Below are 21,805 nucleotides of genomic sequence, written 5' to 3'. Positions count from 1 at the left end.
ACTCGTGCACACAGGCCTGACCACAGCAAACCATCCCGCTGAGTCTCCCGGCCCATTTCACCCTGTCTATACAATTAGACATGAGATCTGTACTGATATTAGATCAGTTTGAAAGGATGACGTTGACAAATACCACTGCCATAGACCTGTCTGACTGGCCCTTCCATACGGTTGTGCATTTAAATGCATTCTCCTCATTTTTATGTAGGTGTGCTCTAGGGTGTTGCTAAGTCAGGGCTCCTGATTGTTAAAGATCAGCTCAAAATAGACAGCAGCGAAATAGCTTGAGGTTACTTGAGCTTCACTGTTGTGTTTAATCAAGTTCCCACACATGCCTGACTTTGATTAATGACCTCATTACAGGCTTCACATGTGGGCTGGTAATATGGCCCCTATCTGTAGAAAGTTTTGTTTTGACAGGACAGTTTTATGAGGCAGAAGTTATTTATGCTACCGAACACTTGTAGTACGGTAGGCACCATGAATACTGCTCTTAAAGGGATAGTTCAGCTAAAATATGAAAATGGCGTCATCATTTACTTACCTCAGTGTTGTCCCAAAACTGTATGCCATTTTATTTCTTCTGCGGAACATAAAAGAAGATATTTTGAAAGTAAATGAGGTTCAAATAACATTGCACCCTACTAAAACTTTGAGATATTTTTCAAAATATCCTCTTTTATGTTTCACCATAAGAAAGTCATACAGGTTTGGAATGACATGAGGGTGAGTAAGTGATCACAGAATTTTCAATTTTAGGTGATCTAGGCTAGGCTTTAAGAGTTTAGCTCTTAAAGTAAATATTGATTCTTGTTGCAAGGTCCTTTGTGGAAAGACAAAACAGGTGTGGAAATGATTTTATTACTTGAATTTCTTGGTCAGCCTCCTCTGTGAGACACTCCTTTATTTTTAACCAAATGACGAGGTGGCATTTGTTTGTGTACACAAGAAGTTGCATGAAATGGTTATTATCTGCTTGTCTTTGTGTGGGATATCAAACACAGTAAAAGCCTTCCTGATATTCATCCTTGGAGAGATTGTACCTCTCTAAAAGGTACAAAGCACACCATATAACCATAAATCTGCCCCATGAACATAGCCATAGGCTTTTATTTATTCATTGGTGTGCATCTGGGAAGATCTATTGTCATGTATCTTTTAAAAGCAGACAATTAGAGGATCCATTAGCCATGACTGCTGCTAAGCAGAATATAAAGGTTATCTTTAAAGCATGGGCATATATTACCAGTTCTCATAGTCAACTGAAATATGTGGCAACAAGATGACAAAAAAATTATTTTATGTTTTTTGTAGTCAACAAATTAACTAGTTGATTGTCTCTAGTCTTAACGAGAACGTAGTTGGTTGTGGCAGGACAAGTGGCCACTGGCCAGTTTGCATGGCTTCAGTTTGCTTAAAGTAAACAGAATTAGATGATGTATAATCATGCTTTTCTTTGAGAAATTATTTTTTTTGGCCAGCATTTAAAAACTGGATATTTATAATTTATTCTGGAAAAACAAACCTTGTTAAAGAAGCATATGTATTTTGTCTAGCTACAGTTTACAATTCAAGACCACCCAAATGTACTGTCACATCCAAGGGAGAAAACTCCCTCCATAATGAATATTAAAAATTCACACTCTAAAGTAAACTAATTTCTTCTGATCAGCCATCACTTTGTGCAGTTAGTTGAAGATTTCAGCAAAGGTCCATCTTAAAAGGAGTGTGGGATGCCAATCACAGATATTTATCATAGATATATATATGTATTTTTGGCAAGTGTATTGAACATGAATTGGTAATACAATGATTCGTATATATTGAACAGTCAGACTCAGGAGATGAGATAACTTCCTTGATCCTGAGTTTAAAAACGGCTGTCTGTATGATGATGATGCACCGTCACCTTGTCTCATTAGCTGCACTATTAGAATTTCAGCACTGTTTTTAGAATCCTAGTCTAAACATAATCCATCTCTATGTGTACTTCAGGGAAAATGATGGCGTTCCAGACTTCCCCATCAGACAGAATGTGCTACATTCTTTTCCACTGCCTTCAAAAGCAGGCAGAAATAATATGGCTGGGCTGAACTTGGCACAGAGTTTCCCGGCTGTAGCCAGACGCTTCAGAGCCACTCCTATCTCGGTTTACACAAACCCTCTGTGTTTGCTGTCTCTGGAGAGACGCTATAGTCAGCCCTGCCTTCATTGCCATTTCTTACCCAGAAACCTCTCTCTGCTCCTCTGGGTGTTCTCTCCAGCAATCTCCGTTACCCAGACCAACGCCCCTAGAGGTATTTTACTCCACATCGAGTCACTGAGATTAATTACAGCTTGATTATGTAATGCTAGAAAACAAAATCCCTTTTCCAAATCACCAAAAATGTATGATGACTTATTTTGAATGTGTAATGTGTTTAAAGTTATTGCACACCTATATGATTATTCTAATCTCTGGGCTTGGTACTTTGCTTGAAACCTCACTGTAGTGTTACAGCATTGAGTTTTTTTTTCAGCAGTTGAGACTATTTGTGCTCTGAGTGTTTTCAGTCTGGATATGGATGGGCCTGTTTCTCTTCATCACATTGCAGTGAATTTACTAGCTTGTTGTGTCTGTGTCCAGGGTTTACAACCACTCAGAATGTAGGACAACCACCTTGAACATAGTCCAGGCTGGGATTATTTCTGTCACACATTTTCCAGGACCGCTTAAGATTGTAAGGGCTGTGTGAAGTGTCTACACTTTTACATTTTGGCCTGGGATACTCATCGGTATTGATTCCCTTCTGACATTGTTTAAAATCGCCATTGGAGTCACATTCAAAGGGCTTGTAGTCACACTTGTACTTTGTTTTTTCTTTCATTATCATGCCAAAATTAAATTATAATGCATCAGATTGTCAATGGTTGTCTCTTGAGGAATTGATTGGATGGGATTTACTGTACTGGTAATGACCCAGGGGTCAGAAAGGACATATTTTATGTTGTTAACATAGAGCATTGATGGAGAATTTAGACAGATGGTATCATATTTTGGGTTGCAGCCTGCAAGACTCACTAACTTTCTTGCAAAACTAAATAGCCTAATACATTGGCATAAGGGCAAGTACAAATTACAGTCAGTGACTGGCTCCATGAATTATTTTCATATGTAAAAAAATTTGTTTATGGCCTTGTTTCAGAAGTTCTAAGGTCCTGTTTACACCTGGTATTAAAGGTGCAGTAGGACATCTGGGAAAATGCTAACTTTAGCCTAAAAGCATTAAAAGCATATGGTCTAAAGCCACTCCTCTTGAAAGCTTGAACACACACAGCCCACAAGACCGGAGACACCGTTACTGCAATACATCATGTGTCATTCACCGGAGAAAACTTTATAGTACAGTTAGTAACAATACTACAATACCAAACATAAACAAGTTCTTAAAAACAGAATTATACGCAGCAAGTTTTCGGTTTGTTTAGCTAGCAAAACTTGTGTAATAATATTTCTTGCATGCCAGGGGTTCACCGATGATGAGTCTGGTTGTTGTTGCTGCTTGCCTGCCATTCTCGCTCTGTCTGCACAGCGCACGTGAAGCGTACGCGCTGATGATTTATTATGTCTGTGTGAACAGCCTGCACAGTGGTATGCAAACACACATTGATAGGACCGTTCGGACCAAACGCAACGATTGAACGAACATTCTATGGTCCTACGCCTTCCACAGATGACACATATTTATAAAAATACATTTAGACTGCTTAACAGAGTAATTTCTATTCAGGATATAAGGAGACTTTCAACCAGCATAAGAAAAAATGTTTCTGCAGAGAATCACTTATGGCATCTTTAAGATGCCTTTTGGTTAATCCGATCACAAGTGGATGACGCTAAATACAGGTGTAAACGGGTCTAAAACGTTTTGAGCTTGTCCAGTTTCGACCACTTCCAGAGGTAGTCGAAAACGCATTTGACCAGATTGCTTTCGTAGTGTAAACGCTCATGTGGTCGAAAGCGTTCAAACAGCCACAAAAGACCATGTACTCATCGCCTACTGACCTAACACATAAACATTATGGGAAGTGCGCTAGCCAGACGGGATTTAAACTTTGTCGACTGAATCCCCAAATTTGATTTAAAGACAAAAAACATACCAAGCACAATGGTCTCTTACCATTCCTGATTTCTAACGCACTCACTTCTGAAAAAGCCCATACGTTTACCTACCCATAGACCCTCCCGTTGAAGAAATCAGGACAGAAGTGGTTAAAAGAGGACAAAAGAGACAGATTAAAATACCAGGTGTAAACTGGTATGTGTCTCCCTTGTCTACTTGTGATCCGATTGACCAAAACGCATCTTATACCAGGTGTAAACAGGACCTAAGAGATGGTTATTATTTACTTACCCTAATGTCATTTCAAACCCGTAATCCTTTGGTTAATCTAATCTGGTTTAACTAGCATGCTACTGTTAACACATTTAAAATCATGCAGGTGATCCCTCTGGCATGATAATCTAAATAATATCTTGTAGTGTGTGATAAGCCACGATTAGTGTGCATATTTGAGATTTGAGAGAAGAAAATATGTAAAGATTCTCTTTATGTGCGTGATGCAACCATATTTTATAATCGGTGGTTAGGATTTAAAAATACACTTACAGTCTGAGCCTGGTTTAAATTATGACAGATTTTTTTTTGTTTTTATCTGTTATGAAGTCCCAACTCAGTTCAGCCTCTTTTATAATATTTTACCTTAATGCTAAGCAACAATATTAACTACTGTAGGGAGACTTTTTTTTTTTTTTTTTTTTAATACATTTAAAGAGTATAGGCTAATTGGCGACAGAAGTCATGATTTACTCCAACATTATTTGATTTTATATTTATTTTCTTTGTTCACTGTTCTTTATTTATTGACGATACTGGTACTTAGAATTGAATTACTAAAACTTACACTAGAATACACTAGAATGTCTTTTTCATCTTGGCCAAAGTGACTTAAGAAATGTGAATCTGTAAGATGTTGAAAAGGATTCCTGAAATAGCTCTCAAACTTCATTACACATTCCTACCTTAATCTGCTATTAGCACTGCCAGGTCTGAGCTGGATTCTCAGCCAAACCGCAGTACTCTGGGCCATATGCTAAATGCATTAAACGGCAAACCAGACTGTGTCTTGTAGCTTTAACTGCATTCTGATTGTATTCACTCATTTGATAATATTTTCAGTTGAGATGCATACTTAGTGATTCTGGGTGATTTCAGCTTTCTCTGTCACTTCAGATTAAAAGACTAGGGCTAACCTGATCCCACTTCAGCTCTGCCATCCTTGTGTGAATGCAGGTCCTCTGTGTGATATCCAGATGGTTAAGGAGGTGAAAAAATTTGCCGCCTTATTGAATCAAACCCAGTCATTTCCTGTGCCTGAGTCTGCGCTCTTCTCCACACTCTCCATATAAGGCAATGGTATTTGCATGAGGGAACGGCCTGCCGTGTCAGTATGGATCTAAGACTGGTGCTGCTGACGTTTTTCAACTGCTGTAGGATTACAGTGTGGGGAAATTATCTGTAAGGTATTCTCTGGCAGGGTCTTACAAGGAGAACAATGGATTTTTCTCTCCTCCTTTTTATGAATGAAGCATTTTTTCTTTCGGGAATGTTTTTGTACAGTTCTAAAAGTGCCACACACATAATAAGTGGGTATAATGAAGGACAGATCTTCATCTGTGTTCATATGTGACGCTAGCGAGACTCAGTTGGAAGGATGGTGTTATTGTAGCCTCCCTCATTAGTAGTATACTCTCCAGATGTGCCATTCAACAGTATGTAGAGTCACATTACACTGACTACACAGCTGCTCCTTAGTCAATTAACACAGTGAATTTCCTAATTTATTATGCAGCCATTTGGATAACTTGATTATGCTTGGTCAGTTCCACCATTTATCGGTCAAGTATATCCAGATTATTTGCCGTCATCCATGGCAAAGTGGTAACATGGTGCATTTAAGTCATGAATGACTCATAAATGACTCATAAACGCACATGAGATAATGGTAAATTTGTTGAAATGCATGTTGTTTTTTTCCATTTTCAATAAAACTAAGTGTTTTGTACAAAATACAATAGTATTATACGATAGAATATATAACAATAAAGCAAAAACAAATGTGTTTTCTTTATTCATCATTTTGTAGTTGTACTTTTTTCATAGGACTTCTCTGGAGAACTAACACATTGTTTTCATACTCGCATTTTCTTATTTCATATTTACAACTTGCATTTACGAAGCTGTTATGTTCCCACTGTTTCTAATAGTGAGTGATTATTAATGTAACGTAGTTGGGGTTGAGATGTTTTATGCTAAGTTTTATTTAAAATCCTGATTTATGCCTTCCCAGGGAGTTTTGGGTTTTGACCTTGCTTGGTGCAGATGGGTATCATGTTTGTCATGGTGTAAATGATGCCTGCTGTTCCTGGGTGAACCACAGCACAAGCTTAGTGAACTTTAGCCTCCCTGGTTTCCGGTGTTCCTTTACAAAACAGAACATTTTCATCCCTAAATAAGCCTAGTGGGAGCAACTATAGCTCTTTAAAAGCAGAGATGCTGTTTTCTCTCTTTTGCTTGACTTTGTGTGGTCTATAACTTTGAGTTTTGGACAGTAGGTGTGGTCATTCTCTAGAAGGAGGAGAGTAAAATTATGGTGATGTGCTTTGTCTAGTCCTTTGTAATCATGTTTTTGACCAATTTTCTGTGGTTCAATAATTTTTTTGCCAATTAGATTAGTTCAGAATATTTAGGAATTTTCAAATTAAATATGCTACAAATGAGCAAACAGTAAAAGATTATGCTAAGCCAACCAGTGATGTCTTCATATTATGATGATGATTATTAATATTAGTATTATTATTATTATTATTATTTAAGTCCCATTTAAGTCATTGTGTGTTCACATATATAGCATCCTGTTTTGCATGTCTTTGCTTTGGCTCACAGTTTATAAGGAACATGTGCTGGGAATGAAGATCCTTTTCAGGTGTTTCTGTGTCCTGTGGTGTGACAGTGATGTGAACTTAAACACAGTGAAAGAAAGGGTTCAATAGAATTAGAAAAACAGCCACAGGACAATGAACTCTCTCTATGTTATATATGCAAAAATAAACTAAACAAAACAGTCTGTAAAGATCTGAAAGAAGTTTTTACTGTTCTGTTTAAAACACTGCTTTCCTCCTTAATTGCTTTTGAGGTCGTACCACTACTAATAATGTTCAGGTGAAGTACCTTATTGTTGTCATGGTGTTCAGCGGTTATTGTGTTTCTTTATTTTCCTGTAATTTACCTCAAACTTGTACTGTGCTCGTTTACGATGGCAAGTTAATTAGTCCTTCAAGGGAGGAAAGAAATCTTCCATACTTGGTCTGCTTCTACTTTCCTGCGCAGCTAGATTGAGAGTTTTTCAGTCTGTGGAATGTACAATTTTGAGAATGTTAAATGACTTTCCAGTTTACCTCATATCATTGTCATGGCATTCTTCAGCTTGGGAAAATTGCTGTAAGAAAATAATAGACAAATGTGGCCTTCAAATCATACAAAATGCACTAAATGACTGAACATAAGAGAGGGAAATGTTTAAAACAGCAGTGCGTTTGGATCATGTGCTCTCCAAAGCGGTACACTCACTGTTTGTGTCTGTCTGGCTCTTTTTCTGTATCTGACCTCCTTTCTTGAGTCACACTCATTGTACGCATCTCTTTTGATGTCCTGTTAAATGCACTTGAGGCTTTGTGTCGTTCTGAGTAAGTGGCCGGTTCCTCACGGCGGGGCCATTGTTACCTCAGAACGGTAGCCAGAAGCCGTTGACTCACGTCCCATGATGAATGACCCAAGCTCTCTGGAGACACACCCTCTGCAAAAACATTACTAGAGCGAAAGCAGGAGACTGAAATGGGAAGGTAAAAAGGGGGACAAGGGAGAAGGGGAGAAATGGTGAGAACATCAGGAGAAGATCAAAAGAAGTGTTTGTAGTTTTCAAGGAGCTTTTGGGAGACTCCTGACCATGCACTTTTCATCGGTTTAGAAAAACAAAATCAACATCTGCTGCGGTGAAAAAGAACGGGCTGTGTTAAAAGTGCTGCAGGCGGGGAATTGGACGTGGTCATTTCGCTGACTGGACGGTTTGCTCACATTAACTGTTGTCAGCAGCAATGTACTGTTTATCAGTGTTCATGACTGAATGAGATTCAGAATGGAAGTAAAGTGTGTAATGTCTCTGTCAGTGGCGGCATTAAACACGGTTGCAAAATATTAGTTTGTTTCTGAACAGAATTATCAACAACCCCATCTCCCCATCTGCCACTGTACAGGTGAAAAGGTAGTTCGGTCCATTGGAGTTTTCATGATATCATAATATGGCTATTAATATGATATCAGCTGAAGGATCACAATATCAAATTGAAATTCATTCAAACCCTTCTGATAAAAACATCTTAAACCAGCCTTAGCTGGTTCACTGGTCTTAGTTGCAGTGTTATTTTACTGCTGACGTATTTATTAATATTTTTAATTTGTTTTATTTTTTCAATTTTAGTTTTAGTCATTTCAGTTTCAGTCATTTTTATGTGCTTTTAATAATATATTTCTATATAGCATTAATTCAGTTTTAGTCATTTTAGAGTTAGTTTAACCTTATTCAATTCAAGGCAACATTTCTAATTTTTAGTTTCTTTAGTTTTATAAAGTGTTTATATTTAATTTCAGCCTCAATTACCGAAAAATTTAGCACAAAGTTTTAGTTTTAGTTAACAATAACAACACTATTTAGTTGGTCTGCTCTCTAGTTTTAGAGCCATTTTCAGGTTGCTAGTTAATCACCAGCTTGGTAGGACTTGTCAAGTCAAGTCATCTTCATTTATATAGCGCTTTTAACAATGTAGATTGTTTCAAAGCGGCTTTACAGTAACAAATGGATAATTTAAGGTAACAGAGACTGTTTTGGCTTTATAGTGGTTCTTGAATAAAGATATTTTCCAGCTAAAGTTAGTTTTGATTGATTCACTTCCATCGCAAGGATCATTAGTTATTAAATTAGAGGCCGCTAAGATGACATCGTTCTCTCTACACAGACTTTAAACGCGAACCTGTGAGAAACGCTGATGGTGCTCACGTGCGCATCAAGAATTAATTCTATAGTTATGCGCATTTTAATATATGTGCGCAGGTTTGTAATTCCCTACAAACCAAGCCTTAAACTACTTGTCTGGCCTTAAAATTTTGATACAGAATTTTATCACTTCGGGGTAGATACGCAAAACCGAAATTATCCCGACAATGCTTTATCTGTAGAGCCATCTTAAACCAGCTAAGACTAACAAACAATCTTAGGCTGGTTTTAGTAACTTCTTTAAGTTAAGTTTTCGAAGCATTTTCTAGTGAAAGGGTAATTGTTGTTGCTTAGGTACCACATGGACAGGCTTGCTATACCACCAGTATCCCTTGCTAAACTGCCCAAAACTCATACTCATTAGTTTAGAAAAAGTTAATTGAACAAACACAGTAAGTGTTAAAAAAATTCAACAGAGCTGCAATGTTTACATTCTTCTGGGAAGTCAAACAATGTCTAATGGCTTACTTACAGTTGTTTCTGTACATTAACTTTGGGATGAGAGAAAGTATTTAAACATTAAAAATATGATGCTATCCTTAAAGGAAAATCTAGTCATGGAATGTCTAGTGTTGCCTTTGGGATATGCTAATTCAGTTTCTGCCAGCTAGCTACACAAAAGCTATGGGTGTGTATACAGTCTAACGAGAGTTTCTTGTTTATGTTTGTGTTTGCTTTCACAGGGGAGCCGGGGACACTACCGGTACCACTGGCAAAGCCACAATGTCAAGCAGAGTGGAGTGGATGACATGGTGCTGCTCTCCAAGATCAGCGAGGATGCCATTGTAGAAAACCTCAAGAAGAGATACATGGATGACTTTATTTTTGTATCCTTTTCCAGCTTTAGTTTATCTGTCTAACTTGCTAATATCTTAATCTGATATGAAAATGATCCTAAATAGGGAGGTCTTTGCAGATGGATGTTTTCCTGTGGCTCACTAGAAAACTGTTCTTTGGATTCCATCTACTCGAGTGAAGATTACATCTTGATTGGGTTTATTTTTACTAATGTTTCACTAAACACTGACATTTAACGATGACGAAAGTGTTCCTTAAACTCTGGTACAACTTCCAAATCCATGTTGTCCTATTTTCCCACAGTAGCAGGGACTGTTTTTGATCAAAGCCGCATGTGTGATGCTGAGAGCTTAGATTGCTGAAGGCAGCCAAAGAATGCTGGTTTACCTCTCTCTTATTTGAACCCAATGTACTTGGCAGGGTTCACGTCTAATTCAGCACACATTACTGGCACTAAAAATGACCTTCTTGATAAATCGCAGCATTTCTTGGTGAAAACCTCACTAGCAGCGTATTTCTATTTTCTGCCCATATTAGGTTTATGGAGTCTTAGTAGACTCTGGCCATTTTGGTCCCAAATCAGTCCTGTGATTGTGGTCAGAAAATAGCAACAACACCAAAGTGTTCCAGTCAGTAGCATATGGAAATGAGGTCACAGTATGCCAGGCTCAATACTTCCTTTATTTGCAGTGAGCAACTTAGAGCCAGGCGGCCAAATAGGTCCAATCACTCACTGCCGGCTGTTCCCTTCCCATTGCATTCAGAGGAGAGAGCAACAGCATCTTAATAAGGCTCTGACCCATTAACCAAAATCTTCACTGCAGCCACATATAACTCTTCACTGATGTCACCAGTCCATTATTCACACTCAGGCCGTTTTTCATCTGCCAGTCCAGCCAAAGTTTTATGAATACTCTCTGAGTATTAACAACCACAATGAGTAAAATGGTCCTAGAGGTTTTCCTCAATTGTGAATGCTAAACCTCTAATAGTTTTCAGAGAGAGAGTTTTCAATCTAACAGTTTCACAGAGAGAGAGAGAGAGAGAGAGAGAGAGAGAGAGAGAGAGAGAGAGAGAGAGAGAGAGAGAGAGAGAGAGAGAGAGAGAGAGAGAGAGAGAGAGAGAGAGAGAGAGAGAGAGAGAGAGAGAGAGAGAGAGAGAGAGAGAGAGAGAGAGAGAGAGAGAGAGAGAGAGAGAGAGAGAGAGAGAGAGATACAGACATATTTTGTATAGAAATAGTTAGTCATCCACCAATGAAAATTCTGTCATCATTTACTCACGATCATGACACTCCAAAACTGTATGACTTTCTTTGGAACACAAAAGAAGATAATTAACATTTCAACTGTTTTTTGTCCACATAATTGAGGAGATAGTTGAGGAGAGTCCCCCTTCCATGTAAAGCGCTTTGAGTACCCAGAAAAGCGCTATATAAATGTAGCAAATTATTTGTATTATTATTATATAATGAAAGTCATTTTGGAACCAAACCAACATTGACGTCCATTGTATGGACAAAAAACACATTTGTGTGTGTGTGTGTGTTCAACAGGAAAGAGAAAGTCATACAGATTAGGAGCGACATGAGGGACACCTTTGAAGTAAACTGTCCCTTTACTGACACCTTTTCTTTCACAATCTTTTGAGCCTTGACCTTCTCCTGCAGACATACATTGGTCCTGTACTCATCTCAATAAACCCTTTCAAACAAATGCCTTACTTTGGGGACAAAGAAATAGAGATGTACCAAGGCGCAGTAAGTAGTCTTTTATGGTTTCCTGAAGTTTAGTCCTGATCCAGAATAGACTGTTTACTGTGGTGCAGTGCAGTGTTGTTGATAACTAAAACTATTAAAAAAATGATTTTCATTAATTGAAATAAATCTGAAATAAAATCAAATATAAATATTAAATGATATATTAAAGTTAAAAAAACTAAAACTAAAATGAGAAATATTGCCTTGGCAATTAACTGAAATCAAATACTAAAGCACTAAAATTACTAAAACTAAAACTGGAAAAAAAAAATACAGCTAAATATAAATATTTTTAATAAATGAATAAAAATCACAAAGGGATATAACTAAATTACTAAAACTTAAACTTAAATGAAAATCAAAGCTGAAAATATAAAAATAAAAGCTAATTCAAAATATGAATAAATACTATAATAGTATATAATAAATAATAATACTAAAATAACACTGCTATGGTGTCCAAGAAACAGTTTTGTTGTAAAAGCTCTAGCCATTGGAAATCATAATAGTTTCAGTAATGATTTTAATAGTTTTTTTTTTTTAAAGTGTGTAGGTGTGGTGCAGCTTTTAACAGCTGCATTCTTAATCAGAAAAGTAGCTGCACAGGCCTGCCTTACCCATTGAAGCCACCTGGCAATACCTCCACAGAACAGCATGTACGGGTCTATGTTCTCAACCACGCTTGCCCAGAGGTCTTGGCTTCTCATCAGGCTTATGGTTGCTGTCAATAATCATTAGCTTGTGGAGGCTACAGCAAAGACCATTGAATGTGTTTTGACTCGTATGCCACACAGTAGCTTATTTATAAATCTGAGCTCAGGCCATCCTAAATGTGAACCATAATGTAAATTATGAAATGTATCTGCTTTTCTCCATTTCTCCCTCTCTCTCAGGCTCAGTATGAGAACCCTCCTCATATCTACGCTTTAGCCGATAACATGTATAGAAACATGATGATTGATCGTGAGAACCAGTGTGTCATTATCAGGTGAGAGAACATTTTAACTTGAACTCTGAACATATCATCTCTAAACATCAAACTTGCTGTTTAGACTGTAGGTGCTTTTAGTCACAAGATTCTTAATTAGCAATTATCATTATTAGGATTCTTTTTTGGACGTTTTAACTGAATTATTTACATTTAATTCTGATTAATTAATCAAATTGATTGGAATCAATTAATCAATATGTGTAGAGAAAAGCCCCCAGATGAAGATAGTTTGGAATACATAACATTTGGCTGCTGTAGTATATATTCTATACATTGGTTGTTTTATTTCTATTTTATTTGTATTTGTCTGTTCTTCTGTCTTTTAATTCTATTAATTCTATTTTAATTCTGACCTATGTACACATCTTTGGTTGTGTAACATCTTGCTGTTTGTAAAATCCACTATGCTATATTAAATGTGCTAGTTTTTAATGTGTAATTATTGTTTTGTATGGCTTTACTGGATAGGACAGTGTAGAGATCAGACAGGAAAGCATAGGGTGGAGAGAGAGGAACGGGATCGGCAAAGGACCTAGAGCCGGGAATCGAACTTTGGTCGCCGGAGGCACAGTTGCGCTCAGTGGTTGCGTTAGTGGTTAATGTTTTAAATTCCAGTGGTACTGGTGGATTTCCGTGGGAAATTTGAGCATGTTTTTGCGTCATTACGTCACATCTGTACACATAAAGAAGTGTCTCGGCTACTAGGCTATATTGCGTGTGAGGATGGTGGAGGTGGAGATTTATAGCCTTTTCTCACAGCACTTGATATAATTAAACTTATCAATTTGATGGCGGATCCATAAAGGTTCAAACGACAATCACCAGTGACAACTGGAGATTCACCCGTTGTAAAATGCAAAAGACTTTGGACTTCTGGGTGGCTACAGAAAAAAAGAGACTGCAACCGGGCCCATGTGAAAACAAGGATAATATCGCAAGGGCATTAAATATAGTTACGCAATGCTGATGTTGTAAACATTTAACAATTTGAGAATAAAGTATAATTTGCACGGTTTGACGTGATATGATAAGCAATCGTTAGATTTAATCAGCGTGATTTACTGCAATGCTTTTTTCCCCTTAGTTGGTCAGAACAAAAGTGGATGTTACTTACTTGTTCAGATGACATTTTCCGGTGAAAGTTCTTATGTTGGTCATACTTCCAGAAAGTAGAATCTGGCGCAGTGACTGACAGCCGCACATTCTCCTCAAAACATTGGATTCATCCGCGCTGTGCCATGCCGAGGCACAACCCACGTAAAGTTGATAATTCCACGAATAACTGCAATTGCAGATTTCGAACAGAGATGGCGACAAAGAGCAAAAACTACGGACTGCAGCTTTAAATAGCTTTTGTTTTTGTTAAAATGTAATTTTTGATCATGATCTTACAAGACCAGCATATAGACTAGATTATGCATTTATTTTTCAATCACTGCTAAAAAACAATTCAGTCAGTGACAGAAAATATTCGGTTAACACGACCACTGGATGCGCTATATGTCAGATTGCTGCCCACAAGGCTATTGGCTCTGACTATTGTGTTATTCTTTATATAATTATTTGTACTAAATTAACGTGTTAAACTGGCAGTTCTACTTTTTAACCATGAAGACTAAGTGTTGCTCCATTCTGTTTATGTGTGACGTAGAAAGGGTGTGACATACAATTAGGTTTGGTATGATATCAGTGCAGACATTGCAGTGGGAGAGTCACCTGGCTGTCAGTTGGAGTGAATAAATCCTCATTACTGTTTTTGTTATGTTATTGAGGGTGTACAATTACATTACAGTTGAATAGAACAGATTCAACAAGCCCAACAGCCTCAGTGGTTGAGTTTAATTTTACCCCCCTTTGATGATATGTACAAAATAAAGACCAAAGGATGTAAAATGACTTTGTCTATTGTTATATTTTCTATGTAGGGGACACAACGCACAAGAGCTTTTGTTACCTGTGCTTCCTGCTCGAGCACAGGAAATGCACTTGTAAGGCCCTTGTAAGGCTACTGTAAATGGAGGAAACTTCACTGAACAGCCAGTTGCGATGGGTGTAATATTGCTTAGTATTAATAGTGTTTCTTCATGAAGTAATCCGGTAATTCATGAAGAGTCATTGAGTCAAAACAAGTTTCTTGATTGGAGAGCCACATAACATAAGGAGTGTCAATATTTCCTATTACAATTTAAACAGCTTTTTCATCATCAACACTTTAATCTATCTCAGTTTAATGGCTTACAACTGTAAGCCATTTATATTTACCTTCAGAAAAATGAACACTGTGGTTCTTTAGTGCATTCAATATTGCACTGTTTGTTTGTACAGCAGCTAGTTGTACAACAGCCAACTTCTGGCTCAACAAGTGGTGTGCGTTCTAGGAATGAGCAAAGAATTGACTAATTTGCTAAACAGCATTGTTTTTGCTCTCACTTTTGTTGCTGCTAGTTGTCCAGGTTAAAAAAAGTTGGGGAATTTTAGCCCACCTTAGTTTAAGAAAACCACATGGTGAAGGAGGGGAAGTTGCTAACATGGAGATTTCCACTGCTGACCTGGGCCATTTCTTTCAGATCGCATAGTCACCTGTGGGCTGGATGGTGACTGTAGTGCTTACTTCATAGTAAGTGACTTCAGTTTCAGCATTTTTCTCACCCATTTGTTTGTATAGCGGGAAAACTGCTTCCAGTTCAGTTAGACCACATAAAGAGACTGGAAGTGGAATTGTGATGATCCAGATTAGTAAACAAAACCATGAAATTGCTGCCCAGGCATCCTGTGGTCAAGCTGTATTTTGGTTAGAACAGGCACAGGACCATTATGCATCAAAGAAAGATCCTTTTCACATGGCCAGTTACTGTTCAAAAGTTTGGGATTTTTTTGTTTGAGAAGACTTTTTTGCTCACCAAGCATTTATTTCATTAAAAAAACAACAACAACAAAACATAAAAACAGCACTATTGTGAAATACTACAATTTAAAATAACTTTTTAATATCTTAAAATGTAATTGAATTTTCAGCAGCCATTACTGTAGTCTTCAGTGTCACATGATCCTTCGGAAATCATTCTGAAATACTGATTTAGTACTCAAGAATTATTTCTTATTATTATCAATGTTGAAAACAGTTGTGCTGCTTAATATTTTTGTGGAAACCAGAATCCTCTTTTTAAGGATTCTTTGGAGAATATAGGCTTCAAAAGAACAGCATTTATTTGAAACAGATTTTCTTTTTTTAACAATGTAGAAGTCACTTTTGATCAATTTAATGTGTCCTTACTGAATAAAAGTATTAATTTTATTTAAAAAATAAACTTACTGACCCCAAACTTTTGAACAGTAGTGGATATTGCCACAATCTATGATTTTTTTTAGGTATTTTGTTTGGAATGTTGTGATCTTCATTGTGTGTGGTGGTATAATGGTACGTTAGATCAGTATTGTCTGGTGGAAACAATGAGGAAGGATGTGGCAGAATCTGTCTTACTCTCCCAACAGAGGAAGCCATTTATTTACATAATTAGGCTTTGTATGTGTTAAAGGACAAATAAACTGACCATTTCGCTGAGATCAGTAACACTTCATCTTGTTAGTATGGCAGACCTGGTAGTCTGTACAGTATGATATACAAAAGCATTCCCACTCATCAGTGTGAGCCAGTGCTGTATTTGCTGAGCTGATGTTTCAGCTGCTGAATAATCAGTCTCATGACTCGTCACTTACTGAATGAGACTGAATGGCTGATGTGTCTCTCTTTCTTTCTCTCTGTGTCCATTTTTGGTCAGCAAACGTATACAGGAAGTTGAAAAATAAGCATTACAGCATACAAATTACAAATCGCCCAAAGACATGTTTAAAAATAGTCATGGACAATTAATCTAAGTGGACTGAGTGTACAGTGTACAATAAGAGTGTGTTCCCAGAGCTTTCATCGCCTGTATCCGAGCAGGGACATTTCCTTTAAGGTGGAGAGCCTATAAACTCGCAAGACAAAGGAATGAGAACCACATGGCGGACTAAATCTCTTGTAAGAACTCTTGGAGCCGCCACGAGAAGATTTTCTGCATGTATTGCAAGGCTCTCACGATAGAACGAGGTAAAAAGAAAGGTGTGTAGTACCACTGCTGTGTGATGTAATGGACTTCTTACCACTTCCCCAAGCCTCCTTTAATACGCCACAGCTGTGCCTTCTCGAAATGGTATTACTGACATGGGTAATAGAAGAAATATAGAAAAATAAACCAGCTCCTTCTGTCATCATCCGCCAAACCACATACATCTCAATATGTATGGCTCTGCCAAGGCAAAGGGCAAGCGGAAGGATGCAAGTAGAGGGTAAAGCAACTGAAGGAAAAGAAAAGGAGCCAGCGTTTCCAAACAGGATTAATGAATGGCATTTTCATCAGCAAATTTTCCTGTGTATTTCCTTGGCTGTTAGTACCTAATTATAAGTAGCCCAGTTATTGTAACTGCTATAATAAGTACTTAGTATGTACATGCGGAACAGGACTGTGGTACCGTCCTTTTTTTCTCTTAAAATAAATTGATGCTTTTATATTATAGTATGTAAAAATAAAGACATTTATAACTGTTATCACAGTTTCTACAAAAATTTTAAGCAGCACAACTGTTTTCAACATTGATAATAGTAATAATAAATGAGCAGAAAATCGGCATATTTGAATGTTTTCTGAAGTATCATGTGAGAATGAAGACTGAAGTAATGATGCTGAAAATTCAGCTTTGCCATCACAGGAATAAATTACATAAAAATACATTATATTAAAATAGAAATCAGAAATAATATTTCGCAATATTTCTGTTTTTACTGTATTTTAATCTCATAAGTGCAGCCTTAGTGAACATAAGATGTGTGTGCACGTGTGATTGTCATCTATGTTTTTTGGCATTCACTGTTCAGATGTATACATATCACCTCTTAAGAAAATTACTGACTACATAATCAAACCTTTTGTTTTATGTGCATTCTGTATTCAAACAAGCCACTCACATATTATGTAAATAAGCCTGTGCTCCCATTATCCAGCAACACAATGCAGACTGTAGCTCACTATGGAGTAATATAGAAACATATTTAGTTAATTAAAGGAATCCCCCTCTCTACAACACCATTCTACTTGATCTGCATTAATTGAGGATAAGAATCTACTAAACCCTCTCTGACCCTCTTAAAAGCTTGCTGAGCAGATTTTAGTATTGTGCTGTGGGGCACACAGGGGCTGGTTTTACTTGTTAACGCCCTCCTGTTCTTGTTTTTAAACTGCTGTAGGTGAAAAAAATGTGAGTTTTTAAAATGTGAGCTCATAAAAATGTTGATTGTTTAAACATTAAATGCAGTTGCTGTTATTTTGTAACAAGCATTGTTGTCACTACTAGATCTTAAAAGCCTAATATATGTGCTGTATAATAGCAATAAATTATGTTTTTAAGATCTATACATGTATCTGTATATACACTACTGTTCAAAAGTTTGGAATAATGTTTTCTCCTATGTTCAGAAAGTCTGCATTTTGTTAATAATTCAAATCATTAAAAACAGGAATATTGTGAAATATTTCTGTTCATTTATTCATTCATTTTTTTTTCTTAATATTGTCATCTTTTTCTTTGTTCTTCACAGTGGTGAGAGCGGAGCAGGGAAGACAGTAGCAGCCAAGTACATCATGAGCTACATCTCCAAAATTTCAGGTGGAGGTCCTAGAGTTCAGGTGGGTTGCACAGAATAAACTAACATTAAACTGTTGTACATGCAGAGACACTATCAGGATTAGTTAAGGTGTGATCAAATAGATACAGATACAGATACAGAAGGGTTTTTTTTCTCTTTTCTGATGACTTTACTGAGACTCTTTCTGACAGTTAATGTTAGACAGAAAGTTGGGCTCATGACATCATTCCTCTACCTCCATTTCTTAGAATTGTTCTTTCATCCCCTAAATCCAACCAGCAGCCATCTGTCCCCCACAATCCCCCTCTGATCTATCCTGTGTCCCCCATGTGTGTGAGCTCAGGTCAAAGGACTGACACTTGTTGATTGCATTAATCTGACTAAATTAACCCTTTGTTGATGAGTGTATATAGTTCAGTCCAAAAGTCTAAGAACCCATAGTGAAAATGCATGTATTATGCACAACAGTTTGAGTGAAAATTAACATGACCTTCATTTGTGTTTTCCACCTTTTGCTTCAATGGCAGCATCACTCGAGCTTCATGAACTCCATACGTTTGTTTAAAACCTGATGATCATGTTTTCCAGCATGATTTGAGAATGATCCAAAGAGAAACTTGAGCTTAGAACATGTGAACTTCTGTACACTTATCAGTCACAAGTTTACTTATTTGATAAGTGACCTATAATACAAAATCTGAAATATTTCGTGTTAATATAGAACTCAAAGACAGTACATTATTGTTTCAGACAGATGCATTGAATAGACATCACAAAAAGTGCTTTTACGAGTCAAAACACTGTAAAAATTATATTGTTTATGAGTACTTTTGTCTACTCATCCAGGTAAAATATCTAAAAATGTGCTCCGTTTGTTATTAATCACACTGAATTAACATCTTAGTTTAAATTAAATTTTAAATCTCTTTATTGTAAATTTTCAATGTGGACATTTGAGTCCCACGGTCCTTTTTTGTGACTAAGAATATCCATCATGAAATGATTCCCTGTGGATTAAATTTAATGATTTGATCATGTGTTTTGATGGACATGTTTGTTTGTGTCTTAAACAAAGTAGAGTGTTGTAGTATAACAGAAAGCCCCTCTGCTCTGCTGTGCCTTTGTCTGTCTGATCCCTCGGATGTCACTGTGCCTCATGATCATATGACCATCACTGTTGTATGGTACATCCTAATTTCTGTGATGTAATAATCATCTCCCTCTTTCTTATTTTTTGTCTCCTTTTCCCACTACTTTCCTGTCTTTTATTTTTCTGTATCTATATTTTTTATTCTTGTGGTCCACACAAGAGGTGGTACCCTTTCTCTTTGTCTATATGCAAATTATCCATGTGTGTTTTTCCTGGTATTGCAAATGCAAACAAGCTTTCAGCTCCAATTTGTTTACATCAGCAAAGTGGCTTTTTTTTCAAGTTCATCATTTTATTTTTGGGGTCTGCTAGAATAAAATTACATGATTTAAAGTAAAAAAACAAAAAAAACATTATTTTTCTCATACAGTACATTGCTGCTTTTCACCCTCTGTCTGAAATTCTCTGTTTTAGTTCCCTTGCCTTTAAAGCCCACCTTTCTGAAATACCCAGGCTGCTCTGATTGGTCAGCTGGCCCAGTCTCTTGTGATTGGTCAACTGCTTAGAAGCGTGTGTGTCGGAAATGTTATGCCCCTTACCATAACTGGGTTCTAGTTCCCAAGGCAACTGTAAACAGTATTATAGATGGTAACTATGGCTTCAGTATTAGAAGTCCATACAATGTATTCTGCCCTTGCCGTGAATAAAAAACAGCGTCTCCTCAACATAGTAAAATCAGTTACCCAACTGTTCTTTTAGAGTGGCCAAAAGAAGCCAGTAGGAGGGAATTATTCAAATGTATAACATAAAAGTCATGGAAATTAATGGCAGGACTACAAACGGGTGTTTTTTGTTGGAGAAATTGTAAATATGCCCTTTAAATATCTTTATGCGGTTTGTGTCCTATATATTGTATGCTTGATACGGACTTAAACATGGGACTTCAGTCTCCAGAAGCTTAATGTTATAAACAGTGATGGTTTTTGGATATCCCAGAACTTCTGCATCTGTCTGTCTGTCTCTTGGCTGCTGAGTCGAATGGCTCAAACTAGACAATGCTGTGCAAATGCTGTGTGGAATGTGCACATGTATTGATATCAATGTGTGTAGGGTGGATTCAGGCCATTTAAGCCACTTTTTGACATTGAGATGGCCAGTTTTACCTGAATTCATCCTACAAACTGGATGTTTCCTCATCCGATCAGTTCTAGATCAGCATAGGGGCTGTTCTTATTATCCTCCACAGAGTGCCAAATGTCAATGTAACTCTCAAACCCTCTCTGTTTCCTGTTTCTTTCAACACAGCATGTAAAAGACATCATTCTGCAGTCCAACCCTCTTCTGGAGGCCTTCGGGAATGCTAAGACAGTGAGGAACAACAATTCCAGTCGATTTGTAAGCAGCATTCCTTCTCCCATAGATTTATTTTATTGAAGAGAGCAGATGTCTTGTGTTGGGGTGTATCTTGTGCTCAGGATACATTTGAGAGGAACACAGTTGCACTAGAATCAGCAAAAACAGGGTGATCATCCAGTTTAAATACAGAAAGAAAGAAAGAAAGAACAATTTTGCCACTGAAATAAGAACATTCGATAAATATGATGTTATTGTAATGCTTTAACCTAAACATGGCAAGTACTGCCCTTAAAAATACTCACAGGCCAAAGCAGTCATTACAAACTATGTTGTATACGCCACATTTACTTGCAGTTCTGCTACATTTATGCCCACACATGTCTTGTTTTTGGGACTGGTGTAGTTTTGTTTTAAAGAAGAATGAATTAGAAGTAATACTAATGGATTATGTAGTGGATAGGAGTGTTTTGTAGATGTAAAATCATTTTGATGAGTTCAGGGGCTGGTAATGTCATTACAGTTTTAAATCTGGGCATGTCTGGTAACCGTGGACAGCACAGCACACATAAATGGATAGAGAGAGAGACACATAAATGATAGTGAAGAGTGTTTGTGTGTGTGAGTGTGTGTGTGTGTGTGTGTGGCACCCATTTCCTTTTTTTCTGGTCTGGGCATATGCACATCCACCTGCAGAATATCACGTCTGTGCCTTTTTAACATTCATCTTCACTGACAGGGGAAATACTTTGAGATTCAGTTCAGTTCCGGCGGGGAGCCAGATGGTGGGAAAATCTCCAACTTTCTTTTGGAAAAATCACGCGTGGTGATGAGGAATCCTGGAGAGAGGAGCTTCCACATCTTCTACCAGGTGAGAATGAGGACACGAGGTGGGCTTCTTCCCTCAGAAAATGTCACTGTGAACGTCAGTAGCAAAAGTACACAATGTTATGAGGAAAAATTGAATGAATAACCACAGTAAAA

The 21,805-nt window shown here is 37.3% G+C and overlaps 1 protein-coding gene across 7 annotated transcripts in view; it reads left to right on the top strand.

The window, feature by feature from the left end:
* The window catches only part of myo1ea (myosin IEa), a 52,745-nt gene that overhangs the window by 7,592 nt on the left and 23,348 nt on the right, over window positions 1-21,805 (top strand). For all 7 annotated transcript variants that reach the window (XM_079866729.1, XM_079866733.1, XM_079866735.1 and 4 more), the window contains exons 2-7: window positions 9,834-9,977; window positions 11,615-11,704; window positions 12,598-12,692; window positions 18,331-18,418; window positions 20,774-20,863; window positions 21,561-21,692. In XM_079866729.1, coding sequence (XP_079722855.1) covers window positions 9,834-9,977; window positions 11,615-11,704; window positions 12,598-12,692; window positions 18,331-18,418; window positions 20,774-20,863; window positions 21,561-21,692 — 639 coding nt within the window. The remainder of the gene's footprint in view (window positions 1-9,833; window positions 9,978-11,614; window positions 11,705-12,597; window positions 12,693-18,330; window positions 18,419-20,773; window positions 20,864-21,560; window positions 21,693-21,805) is intronic.

The sequence above is a fragment of the Squalius cephalus genome (assembly GCF_949319135.1).
Source record: "Squalius cephalus genome assembly, chromosome: 3".
Taxonomy (NCBI): Eukaryota; Metazoa; Chordata; class Actinopteri; order Cypriniformes; family Leuciscidae; genus Squalius; species Squalius cephalus.
The sequence above is the reverse complement of the archived record's forward strand: the minus strand, read 5'-3'. Positions and strand labels throughout refer to the sequence as shown.